Source organism: Hermetia illucens, chromosome 2 (genome assembly GCF_905115235.1).
Source record: "Hermetia illucens chromosome 2, iHerIll2.2.curated.20191125, whole genome shotgun sequence".
NCBI lineage: Eukaryota > Metazoa > Arthropoda > Insecta > Diptera > Stratiomyidae > Hermetia > Hermetia illucens.
The window spans coordinates 81,200,093-81,220,341 of NC_051850.1; the positions used below are offsets into that span (position 1 = coordinate 81,200,093).

Here is a 20,249-nt window from a genome sequence, read left to right on the forward strand (position 1 = left end):
ACAATTCAACAACAAGGAAAATAACATTTAGCAAATACCTGAAATATACTGAAAACCCAGCGAAAATGCCTATTATAACGGCATAATATATTTATCTTCCAGGAAATGTGATAAAATGTATGTATAACGAAAATGCTAATACATTCCCCTTTTTATCAGATTCACAACGCAAAGGCTTGGAAAAGCGGTTTCAAATGCAGAAATATATCAGCAAGCCTGACAGAAAAAAGTTAGCGGAACGACTGGGCCTCAAGGATTCACAGGTAAGTTGAAAATAGTATGGATGTCGATAAACTTCAACCTAAGTATGCCATAGTCATAAATAGCAAATGCCACTTAATTTATCCACCATAAAAATAAGTGTTTTTCTGACAATAAAGATGCCATGAAAAGTCCTGAATGATATAACAAGGAGCATGGCCCTCTCCTCCGACTTGTCCTCGCTATGGTTGCGCAGAAATCCTCTGCAGACGTCCTTCAACAATAAAACTCCGCCTCTACCTAATGATTTTCTCAATAAAGTATATGGCTGTGTGGGTTTTTTCCTCCGATGGTGCGCTAAAATCCTGCTGTCGTTAGGATTTCATTCGGAACTCGTTACCACCCAACGTCTTATGTGCGCAGACTCCTTTTATCCTTCGCCTTTGCTTCCCAGAGAATGGAACGAGCATGTAGAACAATTCCAGATAAGGAGTTCTTAAGAGCGACTCACGTGATATCCGTCGTTCCACGTGACATATACTGGTAACAGGGTAAAGTTTATATACTCTCGTGAATTATTGCATTCGTTTGATTTGTTGCACTACTGTCCTGCGCTTTATGGCTATGGGAAATGCATTTGAAGTGGATATACAGAAAAAAAATAATTGACGGCATCTATGGTGCATTTCGGAAGCAGTTAATAACAATTTATTCAATATTGCTGGCGCAACGCTTAACCTACTTGTTAATGCTTGCCTGAGTCGCTCTTGGGTTGCCTAAATCTAATTGAAACGTGCAGTCGGAATCAGAATAAATCGAATTCTGTTGAAGTTGTATTCCCTTGCAATTTCAGCAACTGACTAATAATTTACACATCTTTTCAAAAGAATGAAATTTTACTTACAATAAGATAATGAAAGGTTTTGTGCTCTTCTTATATGAGAGAGTTTGACACAGTCAAAAAATTGATAGTGCTGTTTTAGATAGTGCTGTTTTAGATAGTGCTCTATCTTGGAGAGCCCACATATTAACAGCATTCACGACGAAAGTTCAACATCTGATTTGCAATTAACTAGAAAAGCAAGGAAAACTTTTTTAATCAATTTTCTAATTAACTCATAAACAAGACTTGTCGCCTCATATATGCAAGGTTTCCTGTATCCTTCTGTAGGAACATATGGGTGTAGAATTGTTCGATTTGCATGTAGCGCAATAAGCATGTCAATATTATATTGATATTGAGTGGCTTGGGTTGCAGTTAAACACAAGAGACAACTTCGAGTTACTATAAACTTGTGAGTAATAGCGAAATTTTCGCCAATTTTGGTAATATCATGCTCTATGTCAAAGCCTATATGTATTATCACACAATTCTAATTTCCTGGAATGAATTCAACGGGGTTTGCACTAGTAATATACTACTATTAACTTCATTTGAAGATGTATTGCTATGAAGTGTATTTTGAGCGCTGGGCACCATAAAGGTTCCGCTTCGTGATTTTTTTCATATTTTTCGGTTTGGTAGCTTCTGAAAACGACCAGCCTCGCACTCTCCCTCCCCTTTAAAACTAGTTTCAAAACTAACGGCTTCGGTGAAAAAAAAAGTTACAATCGCTTTCTTGCATGTATAGACGTATAAAACTTGTAGAATGATGTTACTCTCCGCGTGTGTAGGCGTTCACACAAAGTTTCGACGGGTGCAACCGTTTCTGAAAATAATGCGACAGACAGACAGACGGACATAAAAGCAGACATACAGGTTGACTGATAGACAGATAGATAGGCAATGAACCAATTTTAATAAGGTTTTGTTTTAGAAAAAGCTTAAAAAGAAAAAAGTTAAAGTTCTCGTACGGTACCTCACGGAAATATTACCATTCCCGGCAATGCTTAACCTCAGTGATCAATTTGCGTTTCTGCTTTCAGCGGCCTCCATGATAAAACAGCCAATGCTGCGAATATTAAGTCAACCTTCAGCTAATCACACACTGAAACAGTTTCAGTAATTTGTAATTTAATTTCGTTAGGCAATGCGTACATGTAATTTTTAGTTATGATTTTACTTGATATACCATCGTCACTTGTGCGGTGTTCTAGAGTGATTGTCCATTAGTTTGTAGCTAGCAAAAATACTCTCATCTCATATATGAACTTTGGCATAGTGTATTTTATACTATTTACGTGCTAACATCACACAGCAACAGCGATTTTGTTATACTATAACAATGTTAATAATATTGGGATTTCCACAAAACTTTTTATATTGTATCCTATGCTATGAATCTATTTTATAATTAATTAGAACGTATAAAATAACAAAAAGGGTCAAATATCCCTGTGCCCCTCCCTAGAACGCTTTACGTCTTTAGTGACTCATGAAGCTCGGTTAATCAAAATCTCTGGTTCCAAGTTTCAAAATTCGTTTGTTAATATAACCCAATCAAATATGGAAATCTTCTTTAGTAATCCTTAATGCAATGCAGAATCATACATGCAAAGTAATTGATAGTGTCGACACTGCTCAATAAATGAATTATTTTAAATAATAATAATTTGCAGCTAACAAAAATTACTCCCGTTATGTGTACATGCATATATTGGGTCTCAGTACTATATATTAGCCTTTTTACTTCGATACGAAGATATCAAGTTCTATCTATGACATCAACTATGCCCAGTCGCCATCGCAATCATTTTTCGATGCTGTGTCTCCCACCAAATCTCTCCAACAGACTTGAACTCCACTGTTGTCCAATCCATAGTTGTATAACTAAGGTTCATAACCCGACAATGGCCCATTGGTCTGTATTTTTGGTACTTCTAGCGAAAGTAAGTACAATTGTAAACACGATTTCCGTCGTGAGCCGAACATTATTTGCTTGGCAATATAGCATTATTTTGGTAATAGTATGTTCCCGAAATTCACAGACATATTTTACTGGAGAAGGGAACAAGTTGTTAACAAACTACCTTTATTTGGAAAATAAAAAATATTCGCCTAGCGATGAAAATGGTCTTTAAGATCGTAATTGCATAGCTATTAGTTTTTCTAGAATCCTTTTTTTTTTTGGAGAACACTCCATTACTCTCTGCTAATGCCGTCGGAAGCCTTCTCAGTGACGGGTAAAATGGTTCGATACAATATAACCCCTTCTTTCAGGATTTTTCAAAAAGTAGAAATATTACATAAAAAAAAATTGCAAGGAAAACCCTGGAAGACGTGAAGCCCGTTTGTTATTATTTCATTTACTAAGAGTGTTTCACGATTGAAAACCATGATAAATGATGTTTTACAAACGAAACCTTAAAAACTGTTCTTCAATGTAGTGCTGAAAATCCCTTCATTCCAGCAAAATGCGGTGGCCACAATGTTAGATCTTATGGAACACGCTATGCACATCCATATAAGAAAATATTAAGATGTACCACACTAGTATTAGAGAACTAATAGCGGTTTTTTTATAATACAAATTACGTCTTTCTATTGTAATAAGAGGCGTACTTGAATTTAGATTGAAGCTGTCGTCGTCTTCTGGGAAGTTTGGACCTTCCAGCCATGTTCACAACTATGCAGCTTACAGAACAATTAGGGGCATTTCCTCGTTTTTGTTTTGTTTTTAAAATCATTTTTATTTTTAAGAAATAGGTAACAATAGTATATAGATTGGAAAGATGGCACAGCAGCAGCTGCATATATCACTTCATTAGTTACATAGTGCTCATGGTTTGACGAAGCAGTCCTATTAAGCCCCGTGCAAGCACGCAGACATTTCCTTTCAAAGATCCTTATTTTCTCCATTTGGCTAGCACTCAAATTAAACCAGATAGCACACCCGTAGGTGAGCACCGGTCTAACCAAAGTAAGATAGTAAATAATCTTAACCTTCCGGCTAAGATGTGGAGCATAAAAGAGTCTTCGAAGCGACATGAATGCTCTGCGAGCGCTTTCTAGCGCGACTTTAATGTGCTCGGTAAATTGGAGACACTCGTCAAGACGTACACCCAGGTATCTAACGCACTTCTTATTAGGAATGCGCTCAGAACTATCCTCGTTCGCGACAATGTGGAAATCTCTCCAATTCCTGTTCAAGTTCCTACTGGTATACGCCAAGGAATTTCGAAACAGAATCGTTTCACACTTTTGCTCATTGATTTTCATCCGCCAACTGTTCGTGAAAAACTTAATATCATTGAACATCTTCTGAAGTTCAACTTGCGTCTCAGTTACCTTCTTGTGTGTCGTGTAGACTATCAGATCGTCAGCAAAAGCAACCAACGACCTTTTAGAAGATTTATTAAAATCGAAAGAGTTTAGTAATTCGCCGGTAAATAACGCAAAAAGTGTAGGCGCAGTCACTTGTCCCTTGCTGTAATCCATTCAGAACATGAAATTCTCTGTTAGTAGTGAGATTTCCGTCCGTAATGACAAAGCACTTGCCATACAGCATACTAGCACATCGTCTTCTGGGAAGTTCGGACCTTCCAGCCATGTTCACAGCTATGCAGCTTACAGAACAATTAGGGGCATCTCCTCGTTACGCATCAGCTCTTGGACGTCCTGAGCTCTCACTGAGCTCTTCCTTAAAGTCCTCTGCCTACAGTATGCTTGCCTTTCACTATCCAACTACAATGCTCTTAGACTCTGTTTTCTGCTATTTTGCAAAAACGCTAATGAACCTAAGTAAAACTTTTACCACGTTATCGATTATTTAATATAATATTGCCTTGTTCACAATAGGAGGACAATACCATTGGCCATATCATTTCCGTGTTATCTTCAAACAAAAATTCAAACTAAACGGTCTGATCAACTTTCCACCAATAAAGAGAAACTTCCACCTTAATTGATAATAAATTCGAATCGTTTATTTCCCCCTAAAAACAAATTCGATATAATCTTTAGTACGTCGTAACATATGTTTTTGATGGCACCACCAATTCATTCCTCCAAGTTAAATAATATCTTACTGGATAAATTGATTACTCCACTCCCACAACTTTTTCCTTGCGAGCGAAGACTATATGTCGAACAGGCAGACGGTTGCAGGGACCACCCTAAAGCAGTAAACACTAAACTTCTCGTCGGTGATATAACGGTCCCTTCATATTCTCCCCTCATCGGCTCGGAACATTTAAGAGAACATATTGCAAAATCACTTTGCCCTTTCGACAAAGGATTCAAGAGGGATCCTGGTCCTCTGCTTGCTCCTTAAGTCCCTTCAGGACAAAAATAGTCGACTGTTTATGATACCACAGATAAAAGAATAGGGTGTCAGCCGAATTTGCCTCAGAGGACCATTTAACCACAATTGCACTACGACAATGATTTCGTTTTGACTTAGTAAATAAGGATTGAAAATTTAAGTAGTTTAGTTACCAACAATGAACAAAAGAGAATTAGGGATGATTTAGAGGAAACACTGAGAAAGCGATGTCTTTTATATTGATTGCACATTCGCTGAAGGGAAGCTAATAGAGAAGCCGAAATGAATTGTTGAATACTCCTCTTTTGTAAGTGGTAAATATTATTTTCAAAATTAAAACAATATTCTACCACTCTTCTTCTTACAGATATAGATTTGACCTCTTTAGAGAAAATTTCTTCAAAACTCGAAAATGCCTACCGGAATCCTTAAGAAAGTGGGTTCTTTCACAACAATTTCCCCTTTCAAATGATTTAATCGGAAAATATGTTTTTTATGGGATTGAATCGAATTCACCCCCTAAAACTACATCAAAGTAGAAATGTCAACTGCAGGCGGATTACAAATCAAATCGAGATTGTATGACTTTCGCTTTGCGCTTGGTTATGCAGAGTAAAAGTGAATGGGGAAGTTTTTCCGACTCCGATTTTTCTCGGTTGACGGAAACTCCAAGTGGGATTTTTGTATTTTATGTACTCAATAAAATTGAATAAGCTTTACGCGGTAACGACTGGTATTTATTGATTTGTGAATGTTAAACAGATGCTCGGAAAAGTGGAAAGAACTCGCTCACAGCTTGTCAATATCGTATTCCCATTTAGGAAAGGTAAAGGCGAATGAAACTGAATTAGGCGATTAAGATGTAATTTGTTTGCGCCTTCACCCCATTTTCAAATATTTCCTATAAAAATTGTAGAATTACTACTTTGTGATTGGATTTGTTCATCATATAATGAACAATATTTGGATAAATTGAACAATAACGTGGCAATTGTAAAATAATGAAATTAATGTTTTGGTAGTGTAACGTAATCCTTTAAAAACTTTCTCAGATGCCTTATTTCCTACCCTTACGAATATGTGTCAAATTTTCCCTTGTATTCCGTATTGTATTATGTTCTAAAAGACTCAAAATCTTTCAAACTTAAATTAAAAATTGAAGTTGAAGAAGCACCTCAATTATCATTTCAATTTTCTTAATTATTGACGAACATTTGTAGCAATTTGAGTGGTAAAAGCAACTTTCCTAAAAATCAGCGACTCTTGTAAATGCAACTGACTTCTGTACAAGTATCTAAAACTGCAATGACATGCTATGTATGTATCTTTTGTACAAGCTTTTCCTATTACCAAATAATTTCATGCATTTTTAAGGTTTTGTTTGCAAAACCAATGTTCAATGTCTGTCTGTCTGCCTGTCTTTTTTTTTATGTGTTGAAAGGTGGAAAGGTTCAAAACCTACCGCTGGCTCCCGCCATGCAGTTATGTGAGACTTTTACTCACTGAAACCACCTCCTTCTCCTTCGCATATCCCGCGGGACTGCCATTTCGGTATTACGTCGTGGGACAGGATCAGTTACGAACTGCGCCTCGTGTCGTTATTTGCAACTTTCCTCCGAAGCTCCTCTTTCCTCAGCAGATTGTGGATCGCCTTCATTAATTTCTCCACCGCCCTCCATCCTCAGAAATCATCACGCATGTCGGGCAATATGGGGAGTCGTTATGCCCGAAGCGATAAAGGTATGCACGGTACCGTCCGTGTCTGGTTAGGAATTGAGTTAGGTGGTAATTAACCTCACCGTGCCATCGTTTGATCCATTTTAAGACATCTGGAATAATCCTGTGTGTCTAGCGTCCGTTAGGATCATCCCACCTTTTTTGTCATTCCAAAATAGATTCACTTCGTGCTAGTTGCCGACGATAGGTATAGGACTCACCAATCGCATATGATGGGTTATAGAGGCGTCGACCCTCGTTCGCCAAGATGTCGATGGGGACCCTGCTTGCTATCACACAGACGGCTTCGTCCGATGTTGTACGGCAAGCGCATGACGTTCGCAATGCCCTCAATCGGTTTTATGCTCGGTAAGCGTCGGACCAGCTTCCTCTAGTCAAGACCTGATTTCAAAAATTGCCTCGTTTGTGAGTACCTCGATCTCATCAATATCTTGTGCCACGATAGTCACTCCGATGTCGTCTGCGAAGCCAATGATTGTGACTCCTTTGGGCAGTTGCAATTTTAAAATTCCGTTATACTTTATTATCCACAGGAGAGGACCGGGGACTAATCCGTGTGGAACCCCGCGGGTTGTTTTATGCGTCTTAGGTCCATCGTAACACAATATTCTCTCCCGGAGAAATTCCATGACCATGTGCACCAGGTATTTAGGAGCGCCCAGTTTGGATAAAGCTGCAATTATTTTGCTCCACTTTGCCGTGTTAAAGGCATTCTTCACGTCGAGAGTAACTACCGCGCAAGATTTATTGGCGTCCATTGCTTTTTCCGCAATTTCCGTCACCGTGCTAATGGCATTGAGAGTAGATCTTGCCTTTCGGAATCCGAACTGCCTGTCTGAGAGACGGCTATACCGATTGACACGAAATTTGGTGTGAAGGTGGAAACTGTGAAGCCCAGACGTGCAGTGAGTGCAATCCTTCTACATTGAGATTTAGGAGGGCTCCCATACATGTAAAAGGGGGATGTAAAAAATTTTTCACCGAATATAGTCATGTGGGGTATCAAATGAAAGATCTTGATTAGTACTTTTCGAAGCCGGTCTTAGTTTTGAGATTTGTTAGAAAAGCAAGGAGTGGGAGGGGTGGAAACTGATGATTTCTTTAACGAACCCACTCTTGGAAACTACCCAAAATGCGGAAAAATTCATGAAGCTGCCTCTATACAGTGCTCATGCCTCAAAATACTCTGCATATCGATATCTGGTTAATTAAGTTAATAATAGTATATTTCCTTTGCATATTATCCCCAAGTTTAATCAAAATCATACTATTAGTAACAAAGTTACAGTAGTTCAAAGTTGTCTTTACCGTCTAAATGTATAACCCGAAATCTGACATACTAAATGCATATACATAACGGGCTACGTAAAAATGGGATAGTTCTACACTCAAATATACTCATCGAAGAAGCAAACAAAACATTTCATACCTGAAGCGCCCAGCTTCCGGTTTCCCGACTTGTTGAATTTTACAGTACCTATACCGGTACGATAAATGCGTTTTTAAACTGTCGCAATTGATGGCTGTTTGCGTTCTTCCTCGTGTTTGTCTCGCTGCTGTAATGTTATCATTCGGCCAACACCATCCTTAGCGTAATCATAATGAAACTGAAGGAGAATATAAGTGAAAATAAAATAGAGGGATAACTATATGGAGGAAGATAGTGGACTAACGCAAACAAAATTGAAAGCAAATCAAAAACAGAATCTAAATCTTTCTAACATTTGTTGTTTTGGTTGACAATTCTTATTATATTATCATATTTATTCATATTTTTTAAATTAAGTTGTATGCTATTTCATTCAGATCATTTACATCCTTGATACAGTTGACTTCTCATGTTGCGTCGCGTAAAGATGCAGTTGATAAACTCAGAAGCACACTTGGAACTAATTACAGCTTTCTTAACAATAGTGGGATTAATATTTTTTTAAGAATGATGGGGTCCTAAGTCCGCATCAACTTAATGCTGGACCGGACCACATGGGGAGCAACTTACTCCCTCTTTCCTAGTCCACGGAACCCTCGCTTAGGGCTTGCACCCAAACTTTTCAAAAATGTCAAGCTATGACGGCTTTACGGTTTCTTACCAGGGCAGAGGCGTCTGACGATTTGCTTCTGCCCTGGTAAGAAACTGTAAAGCCGTCATAGCTTGACATTTTTGAATAATGGGAATTTTTGCGAACTTTCTCGTATTAAATATTAAATATATTTCTTCTTTGGAATCGAGGCAGCCCTGAGTCCGCCATCCACTTGATGGCAGATCAGACCAATTGGAGAGAAAATGCATCTCACTTTTCTATCCATGGGCTCCTCGTTTAGGGCTTACACTCAAAGTTAAAAAAATTAACAGAAATGAAAGCAAAAATGCACATTTCCACATAACATACAATAAATGTGAGCGAAGTTAACTTTGCTCTGGATTTGACGAAACCTTAGTTTAGAGCGTTTTAGTAAAGTTCAATTACTAAAAATAACAAATCCAAAACAGTTTCCTCCTTTACTCAATATTTTTATTGTCTGCAAATATGTATATTTCGGCGACAACTTGCCGTTACATCAGTGCTTGGGTTTGAATGGATAAAGAAATCCAGAATAGTCCTATTTATTAATAATTTACCTTCTTTGGTATTGAGGAAGGGGGTAATTAAACCCTCAATCTCTCATTCCCCCTGATTACTTGTCTTGCCGATGGAACGGATATTATAATTGTGTTCCGGCCCGTCTCCTAATGAATTTAAAAGTCAGAAGTGTCTCTTGCCTCAGTTCCTGTTCAAAAGTTCGTCTTTCGGTGTTCTATAAATTTCCAGCCTTTGGCCCATGTCTAACTTCTTTGCCATCTCTTGCATGGTTCACTAACCTTACGTGCTCCCTGGAAACGATATAGTTATTTACGACAATATGTTCTTCTACCTTCGATCTGATGACCGTCATACCCTTTTTTCCGCAAACTCTGCTTCCTTCAGGTGATCTTCAATAGGTGTTTCTACGTTCCTTTTGGTTTATCTTATGTGTTCTTTCAGGTTTTGAGCCTGCTATTTTTTGTTGCTGAAAACGATATCCAAACCAGGTTTCCGCAGTTTTGGGAATGAAAATGGTACGGCGACTGTGTATAGGGACAGAAATAGCAAGAATGGGAAGAATTATAGTATAAGAATACTTCATATATTTGAAGATTTAGAGATGGATAAGGATGGCACAAAACTCTTGGTAAGCATTTCCGATATATAATCCTACATATATTCAAACCTCTAATTCAATTTCTATTCAATAATAAAATTTCGATTATGAAACTCATTCATATATTTGATTATCCAAATTCATTTAAATTTAATTTTCTGTACTTCTCGTGTAGTAGTACTATTCAATTCTTGCAACTCAACACAAATCCAGGTCTGTGCGAAACTAATCCATTTCTATTTTCAAGGTTTTGTGTACAACAAAACCTTATTAAAATCGATTCAATATCTGCCTGTCTCTCTATTACACCCGATTTGCTCGACTTCATCGCAGAAGATAAACACAAAATCTTTATACCTGATGCTCCCAGCTTTCGGAATCTCGGCTTAATTTCATTGTCGTGTATATCGCTAGTAAATATAGTATTTCCTCTTCACCGCTTGGTGGAGTATAGATCAACCACAGATGAAATTTGTAAGCTCACAGTAGCGAGGCAAACACAAGACGAGCACAGACACCCATGCCGGCTGGGGTTCGAACCCAGAGCAACGAGATTGGGAGGCTGACTCTCTACCTTTCAACCATCGCCCCATAAGCAGACAAGTCAAAAAAAGTACAGTCAAAACAACCCATTTTCGACAGTAAGCATTTTGAATATGGCGATTATATATAATGGAAGCGTCCATTCCATTTGTGACTAGCATGTGCATTGTTCGACAATCTAACGCCGGCACCCAATCACGTTTGGCAGTTTGCCGAGGCAATTGTGTATGAACCCTAAGACTGCTTTCCTCGATTCCCCCAATCAATTCGAGAACCGTCAGGCCCCACTTGAATTCTTGAGCCGATCTAGTGTCAAACAAATTTTACATATTCTGGAACTCCTTCACTAACTATTTGTTTAACTGACGCGTAGAAAACAATTTCTCTCATCTTCTTGCATGGTTTATGATTTTTTGGTTTGATGGGAGGAAGCATTGTGTTTGAGACGTTTAGCTCCGTCGACCTGTTTGTGGTAGAGGATCGGTTCTGGGTCCTCTGTATGATCAATTCTCCAACTTCCCTTTGATCCGGTTTTCTTAGTCCTCTTTGTCCAATAGTAAGTTCCTTTTTTACGCTTTGATGTGCGAACGTAAAAGGAAGAGGAAACTCCTCGAGAATCAATGCTTATTCTCCACCCTTACCAATCATTCCAGAACAAAAAGAATGCATGAGGGCAGCAACCGCGAGCGCCGCCAAGAAAAATAACATAAGGAAGACCACGAACATCAATAAAAAGAGGAAAATAATCAAGGAGCTCAGAGAGAAACTCGTTTATTTCATCAAAGTGTGCTATTTTCGCTAGAAACTACCTGCATTGGAAATATATACCACAGGCTTTCCCTTCGGCGTTTGCAGATTTTCAATGGTTAGCATGTCATTAGAAGGTTGCGATTGCCAATGAAGATTTCAACATATTTACCCATGCAAATTGCGCTTGCATGGCGCAACCAATTTTTTTACTTAATTTCCAACCCGTTTTTGTGGATTCAAATCATTCAAGATCTACCATCCTCCAAATGCTGTGACTATAGGTTTTAAAGCTTTTATCATGGGGTCATGAACATTCGTCACCCGTCCTTGCGGTATTAACCCTTATCTCGTTCACAGTAGGAGGAATGAGCAAAGTGAAATCCACATAGCCGAAAAGCCATTGAGTTCCTGAAAGGTGCTTCGTAAGGCTTATGTTCATCTACTCATTCGCTACTACTTTGCTTGAAAACATCTGACTCTCTCCATGATCTCCTGAGCTTTTCGCAAAACGTATCTCCTTTAAAAGCCCTCGCCGACCCGACGCACTTTAGTTCGACATAGAGGAGTACGGCCCCTGTCGGTAAAGTTCTGACTAATGCGTCAAATGGTTCACCCTGCTAACAAGCCATTCATGCTTAAGAGGTCCACTATAGAACCTAACCCTCTTCCTTGCGAAATATTCACCGAATTGACCAATATTCACCTTGAATATTTCCAACAGGAAAAGCTGTCTGACATACTTTACTCGTCTATACATGTTAGAATCCCCAAAAGCGAGTACTAGACTGCTCAAAGTCTTCTCATATTCTAAGAATATAACTTCAAGAATTCGAGCTTCCGTAGTGACAGGCCGCTGTTCCTGTGGCAGAGGAATTTGTATTGTGACTTAACTATACCAGACAACTCATCTGTGAATGAGTTCCTGCATCAAATTAGGGTAATAACCACAGGGGAGCGCAACGCTGACCATCTTGGCTCCTACATTGTACTGTATTATACTGTTATGGTCTTGAATGAAGTGTTGTAACAAACTTCAAGGCCCTGATCCAATTGGACTGTCGCACCAACGATTATTTTTGAATATGGTCTCAATCCCTCGGCAAGTTTTAAATAGGAATTTCAGAAATCTGTACACGCTACTCAACGACGATTTGGAGGAATGATTGCTTTTTCCAACTAGAGCAAGAATTCGGGCGATATCAAATGGATATAGTAAGCTTGATCTGGGACTCTGGAAAGTAATTTTGTGTCGGTAATGGGCTAATGCTGACAGCTACAACAAAGCATGTTCTTTTGAGCTGGACGCCGATTCCAGACAGGACTTTGAATGTGAGATTCCGATCTAGACTATGAAACAACACAATTATACGGTACTATTTACCAAAGTAGGTACAGAGGAGATAGATGATCTAAGTGCCAAGGTAGGCTCTGAAAAGTCTCGCTTACATGCATGATTGGGAAGCATGATGTTGAAGATCGTATTAGTGTCAATGAAAAGTTTGCTGACTTCTTCAAGTTTTACCACTCCGTCAACGGACATTTAATCCGGCAGACCATATTGAGATCAGAAATAAATTTGAAGGGCTGTCAACTGAATGTGTGTAAAAATGTGGTGCTGATATCGCCTCCGAAATGGACCATCACCATATGGTCGTAAACTTTCGCTTATGTGTCGCAGCTGCGCTACTTAAAGACAGAGCGAACAGCACGTTGCTTTCCGATTTAGTACAGACTGTTTTCACGATTTGATTATCATCCAGTGGTGGGAAACGGGAAGAGAAAAATCACACAATCCGCCCGAAAATACTGCTGAGCAGTGGATCACCATGAAAGGCGCTTTTATCTCTCACGTGGTTGAAATTGTCGGCCCTAAAAGTGGTGGCGGCTCGATATACATAAAATGCGACAGTGGAGCACTCTCATCAATCCATACATCTTGGCTAGACTGAAAATAAATACCAAAAATAACAAGGTTCTTAGTCTGATGGGTCTGTCATACTACTCTTATCTGCATTAATGAACAGAATATGCAGGGCAGTCGATCAATTCCGATACATCTTTCAGTGTTTCCAATATGAAAATCGGGTACCTTAATAAGCGCATGGAAAGTGACCGCCAATACTACACGAAAGCACGATAGCGCACCATGCTTCTCTCAATAGCGTATAGTAACCATATTGTGGAAGCCTTGAAAACCTCTCCCTTCGTAGTGACCACAACGATGTTTAAATATTCAGCCGTCTAATGTCTTCTAGCCCTAATATTCGGCTCCTGTGCTAAGAAATTTTGTATTTACATTAGGTGTATTAATGAGACACTTAACACTAGAAAAAGTATCTCAGTTTGTTTTTCATGTATGTCTTATTTATTATGGATGTAAATGAGTAATTCGTAATGTAATCCAATTCTTCCAGAAACGAAACCAACAAAGGGAGTGTTTTATTAAATTTTGTAAAGGTTGGAGGATGGGAGCATTGCATAAGTTTATTATGGTCAATTACACTGTGTAGACAATAATTAAAGCGAAATAGACAATAATTAAAAGTGAAATCCATTTGTCTGTTCTATTCTTGGAAAAATTGAGTAATGAAACTCGTTTTACTGATAATATACTACAGGTTGTATAAGTTCGTTATAGTTAACAATAATCTGTATTATGTAAATATACTTTATTCAGTTCCATTGATTAGTAGACTACAATAGTATTTGCTACGAAACGCGATACGTGAGTCCTGCAATCTCGAAACTGGAATAGTTTAAGAATCAAACCTATACATGCTATATGTATGTACAAGTTTCAGTAGCGAGGTGCCAATATTCGTGAAGTTGGTTGCATCCATTCTAAAGATGTGGGCTTTGGTCCAATGGCATCTATAGGTAAAATATTGTGGAGGTTTATAAACTTCTTTATCTAGGTAGCGTTGTTCCTATGATCAATATCACTGAATGTTTAAGAATTTCATCTTATTTCTTTTCTCTGAAGAACTAAAGAGTGTAACGATTCTTGAATCAGCAACTGAATACCATATATGAAAGTTGAATAAGCGATGCACTGAGGAAAAGCACTCAGATAAGTAAACAGTACATGCGGAAATACGACCCTTTCTAGGGGTTAACTGACTCCACCGCATGTATCAATCAAGTTTCTGAATTATGAACAAATAATGTAATTGAATAGGTTTGCGAATTTTCACATGTGCGCTAATTTGCCGAACCCGCCCCTTACACGTATCGAACAAGTTGCCTTGAGAGGCCATATGCGAACGGTGTCCTGTGCTAATAGTTGGATTGCATTGAAATCGGCTTCGGTTGCAATGCAAATAAAAATCGAATCATAGTGCATTTTATACGAATTAAAAGTTCCGCGTTGATTACTCTGTGCCAACGACTGTTGTTATAAATATAATGTCTATTAAAACAATAATAAAATTGAATTAAATTATTTATTTACAATTGCTGACAATTCAAATAAGGTGCATTACATTTCACTGCCTGCATTGTGTACCTTTTCTCCTACGCACTCATGCCTAACAATTAACTGGGTAAAATTCCATTGAAAGAGTCCATTTGTTAGTCCCAGCACTGTGAACTTTCCAACGGACTTTAAAGTTTGGTTCTATTAACATTCGAAACTAATTGCACATTCTACTTGACTGCAATGCACGTCACTTGATAGACTTACATATTCATCGAAGATTTAATCTTGCAGCCGATTTTCATCATTTGCAAACAAAAGCTTGACGATAGCCGTCATATTCCAGTAGTAATAATAATAGTATCAAAGGCAACTGCACTGCGTCCTAAAGAACTATTGTGCCCCTTTGTGGGTCATAGTGTATCTAATAACTATAGGGCATCGATTAACACTATCCCCAGCAAGAATTTTAGGATGTTTCGCACTTATGCATGTTTTAGCTTTGCGTCTGATAATAAAGCGTTATATCTGTTCACATTTTTTTTGTTTTTATTTTATTTGCTTAAAATACCCTAGAACATCCCCAAAATTCATAATCAATAACGTCCTTCTATAAAAACAGCAACAGATATTTTTAAAATAAAGTTATCTGCTGCAACTCCTAGGAAAATAACCGCATCTGAGCGGCTAAGCATTCGATACAGTAAAAACGTTGGATTCCATCCAAGATATGGCTGTTGAAGGGCAATGGTATGATGCTGCTTCTACAGTCCCAATTTTGTAAAAAAATGGTAACATAAAATTTTCCTTATTCCTGAAGAGGCGCTTATTCGGTTGGTACATTAGTTGGGGACTGTAATTTAATAGGAATTCAGAGGAAAATCTTGAACAGAAAACCTTTGTTATATTTTTCCAGGTGCATTAACCTATATTGTACAAGTGGCGAGCAATGCCTGAGGTATGAATGCAGGCTTCATTGATCTTCCCACAAAATATCATATGTAGGCAGTGTCCGCAGATATACCCAGCTTCCTTCCTTTAGCCTGCAGTGACCCATTAGTACGCCATTATGATACTAAGGCACACTCGATTGTTCCACTCCTGGTCGAAACTGTTCTTATCAGAACCAGACAAATATATTGCAAAGTTCATCCTGTCGGAAAACTGGTAGACTGGAGCTGGACATATGTTCAGAACAGGAATTTTCCGTAATGATATGTATCCATCCTGTAATGAGCAATCAGAATCCACGGAACATTTTCTATTTGGGTGTCTCTGTCTATCATCATTTTCCAATTGCAGTGGATAGCAGCATTTCCACTAACGTAAATCTTGCGATACATAAACGAATCCGGAATATTCCGTTTGACGGGGGAGTCTGAGTGCCCAGAACCTTAGCCTTTTCCTAACCCACTCACACATACTAGGCATTCCCATACCAGTCTAGAATTTCCCTGTCTGGAGCTAGGAGCCTCGATAGTTGCCTGGATGTTGGTTAGAATCGCAATATTCTGTTTCCTATATTTTCTATAATTCCTTTAGGTATCGGGATGGCCTAGTGGTTTGAAATATGTTTTATTTAGACCAGTTACACCTGCGCTCGCTCCTTCTGTTATGACGGACTTGTTACTGTGCTACGTAATTAAGTAGTAGGTCCCTTCCACGTTGTCCCATTCCGCCTTATTATGCAATCGTCTTCTAATTTTTAAATTGAGGTGAAACTTTATTGTCATAGGAGTTTTTGGTAACTATTATTCGGGATAATAACAATAATTGTTGACGAAATAATCCATATTGGATCAGGGCCTCGAAGTGTGTTAGAGCACTTCATTCAAGACCGTAAAGGTACACTACAGAATAGCCAGTAGGAGGCAATGTGGTCAGCATTGCGCTCGACCGAGATTATTACCCTGATTTGACTCAGGTACTCATTCGCAGCTGAGTCGACTGGTATCCGACGTCAAATCACGATACAAATTCCACTGCCACCAGTGAGATTTGAACCGTGACCTTCTGTACGACAGACTTGTGCTCTAACCACTCAGCTACCCGGACATTATTCAGGATACCATTTTGAAAGAACGCCAATTTTCTCCCTATTTAGGTAATTCCCGTTATTAGCTGCAAATGTGTTAACGATTACGCTCCTTGCCTACAACTGCATATGAAGAAGAATCAATGCCAGAGGGACCAGCAAGTTCAACATCTTCTCATTGCCCAACCGACACTCATATATTTCGTGGGCAATGATACACACAGAAGCCACATAGGTAAACATTGGCCTTATTTTTCCTTGATATGGACGCTGATATGTGATTTTCCTAAATATATCGTGGTGGTGTTTTCCAAAGTACCTCACCATCATCATCAACGGCGCAACAACCGGTATTTGGTCTAGGCCTGCCTTAATAAGGAACTCCAGACATCCCGGTTTTGCGCCGAGGTCCACCAATTCGATATCCCCTAAAAGTTGTCTGGCGTCCTGACCTACGCCATCGCTCCATCTTAGGCAGGGTCTGCCTCGTCTTCTTTTTCTACCATAGATATTGCCCTTATAGACTTTCTGGCCTGGATCATTCTCATCCATACGGATTAAGTGGCTCGCCCACCGTAGCCTATTGAGCCGGATTTTATCCACAACCGTTATGTAGGCTACGGAATCGTCCATCCTCATGTAGGGGCCCAAAAATTCTTCGGAGGAAGTCTCTCTCAAACGCGAACAGGGGTTCGCAGTTTTTTTTGCTAAGAACCCAGGTTTCCGAGGAATACATAAGAGCTGGCATAATCATAGTTTTGTACAGTAGACCTTATGGTGAGGCGTTTCGAGCGGAACAGTTTTTGTAAGCTGAAATAGGCTCTGTTGGCTGACAACAACCGTGTGCGGATTTCTTCGTCATAGCTGTTATCGGTTGTGATTTTCGACCCTAGATAGGAGAAATTTTCAACGGTCTCAAAGTTGTAGTCTCCTATTTTCATTGTTTTCGTTTGACCAGTGCGATTCGATGTTGTTCGTTCTTTTGGTTTTGGCGTTGACATTGCCACCATGTACATCGCTTGCCTTCATTAATGTGCAGCGCAAGAGCTCGCGCTGCCTGTAGATGAAGGTAGACTGCACATCTCGAGTGATTTTTCCCATGATGTCGATATCGTCAGCATAGGCCAGTAGTTGGGTGGACTTGAAGAGAATGGTGCCTCTCGCATTTACATCGGCATCGCGAATCACTTTCTCGAGAGCCAGGTTAAAAAGGACGCATGATGGGGTATACCTTGTCTTAGACCGTTGTTGATGCCGAATGGTCTTGAGAGTGATCCTGCTGCCTTTATCTGGCCTCGCACATTGGTCAGGGTCAGCCTAATCAATCTTATCAATTTCGTCGGGATACCGAATCTCTCATGGCCGTGTACAGTTTTACCCTCGCTATGCTATCATAGGCGGATTTAAACTCGATGAGAAGTTGGTGTAACTGATATCCACATTCCGGCAGTTTTTCCGTCACTTGCTGTAGAAAATCTGATTTGTCTGGAGTGAAGCCTCTTTGGTGTGAGCCATTGATATTCTGGGCGTATAGGGCTATCCGGCCTAGCAAGATACCGGAGAAAAACTTATAGATGGTACTCAGCAACATGATACCTCTATAATTGCTCCACTGCGTGATGTCTCCCTTTTTATGTATGAGACATATTATGCCTCGTTGCCAGTCGGCTGGCATTGATTCGCTGTCCCATACTATAGGCATCAGTTGAGGAACCATTTGGTATAATTGGTCGCCTCCATATTTAATCAATTCGGCTGTAATTCCATCGGCTTCTGGCAACTTAGGGTTTTTAAACCGACGAGTTGCACTGTTTCTTCTATATTTGGTGGTGACTGCATGCGTGACCTCCAACTCACCGATATTTTGGTTGTTGAGCAGTTAATCAGAATACTCAACCCATCGCTCCCATATCCCATTCTGTCGGAAATCAGATTTCCCTCTTTGTCTCGGCAGGATGAGCATCGAGGTGTATAGGGCTTCATCCTGCTGACTTGGTGGTAAAACTTCCACGCCTGGTGTGGTTGCTCCCTGTGCTCTTCTAGTTCACAGACTTGTTGGTTCTCCCAGGCTTCCATTTTTCTTCTTTAAGAATGCAACATTACTCGGTATGCAGCATTCTTTCGTTCCGTAGCTAGCTTACATTCATTGTCAAACCAGCGGCTGTGGCCAAGTATCTTTGACTGCGGTTATTGTGGCATCCATTTCTCCTTATAGGTGTTGCGGAGTAGTAGCTCGTGTCCGAGTATAATTCCACAGTATTTGGCCTTTGTTCCCTGTTTAACCAAGACAAGCAATCTGATACCTCTCAAGTCCTCAAGCTTGCGCTTGTCAGGGGAACTATCCACTACGGATACCGTTGCCGGATTGTTGCTTAGCTCTTCCTTCCTGCATATATCATCAATGTAACCCTGGGACTTTATTTTACTATTAATCAGCTGTTCAAGGAATTCGTCAACCACTATGCTTCACATTAGTGGTGAACTCGGGTTGTGTTCATGACAACAGAATTGTACCCGCTAGAAGTACCAACAGTACTCACTTGTTTTCTAATAGGTATTCTCTACATCCAGAAGATCAGAGTGTTCTTTTCGGATTAGGAAATTTTGTACTTCTTCTTACGTTGTGTTGCTGAAAGCGCCTTCGATGCCCAAAAACTTTCAGATCCTTCGAATGACATAGGGCAGTAAGGCATTACGCGTTAGAGCGCTAGTTCCCACATAATTGTCCAAAATCTTCTTCGCTACATATTTTCTGTACGAATGATGTCTGAGGGATTTACGATAAAAGGGTTATTTTTACCCGCTTTTCGAATGAAGATCACCTCCGCGCCTTTGGTACGTGTTGCAAGCCTATACTGCCCCTTATGCTGTCTAAGGGGCTGATTTCAACTGCTCCCCTTCTTCAGATAACGTAGGTACAATTTGGCCGTGCCTATTTTCTTTTGACATCTCATAGACTAACTTTAAGCGTACTTTTGTTTGCCGCGAGAGCAGGGGCCCAAAGGTTCGTATGCCGCAGACCCAGTAGTGCTTAAGGTCTGGTTTATTCAGGGCTCTATAGAGAAAATTCGAAAATTGTGCGTATCCCTTCATTATCCCTTAGCTTTAGTTATTTAATTGTATGTGTATCTCTATTCCAAACACTCATGTTTAGAAAATTACCTCCTTCTCTCCCCCAGGCCAA

General features: G+C 39.5%; 1 protein-coding gene across 1 annotated transcript in view; it reads left to right on the forward strand.

Moving 5' to 3' along the window:
* LOC119648483 overlaps positions 1–20,249 on the forward strand; it is a 90,558-nt gene that overhangs the window by 24,074 nt on the left and 46,235 nt on the right. Inside the window, exon 4 of the mRNA XM_038050245.1 lies at positions 160–263. Within this exon, the coding sequence (XP_037906173.1) occupies positions 160–263 (104 nt within the window). The remainder of the gene's footprint in view (positions 1–159; positions 264–20,249) is intronic.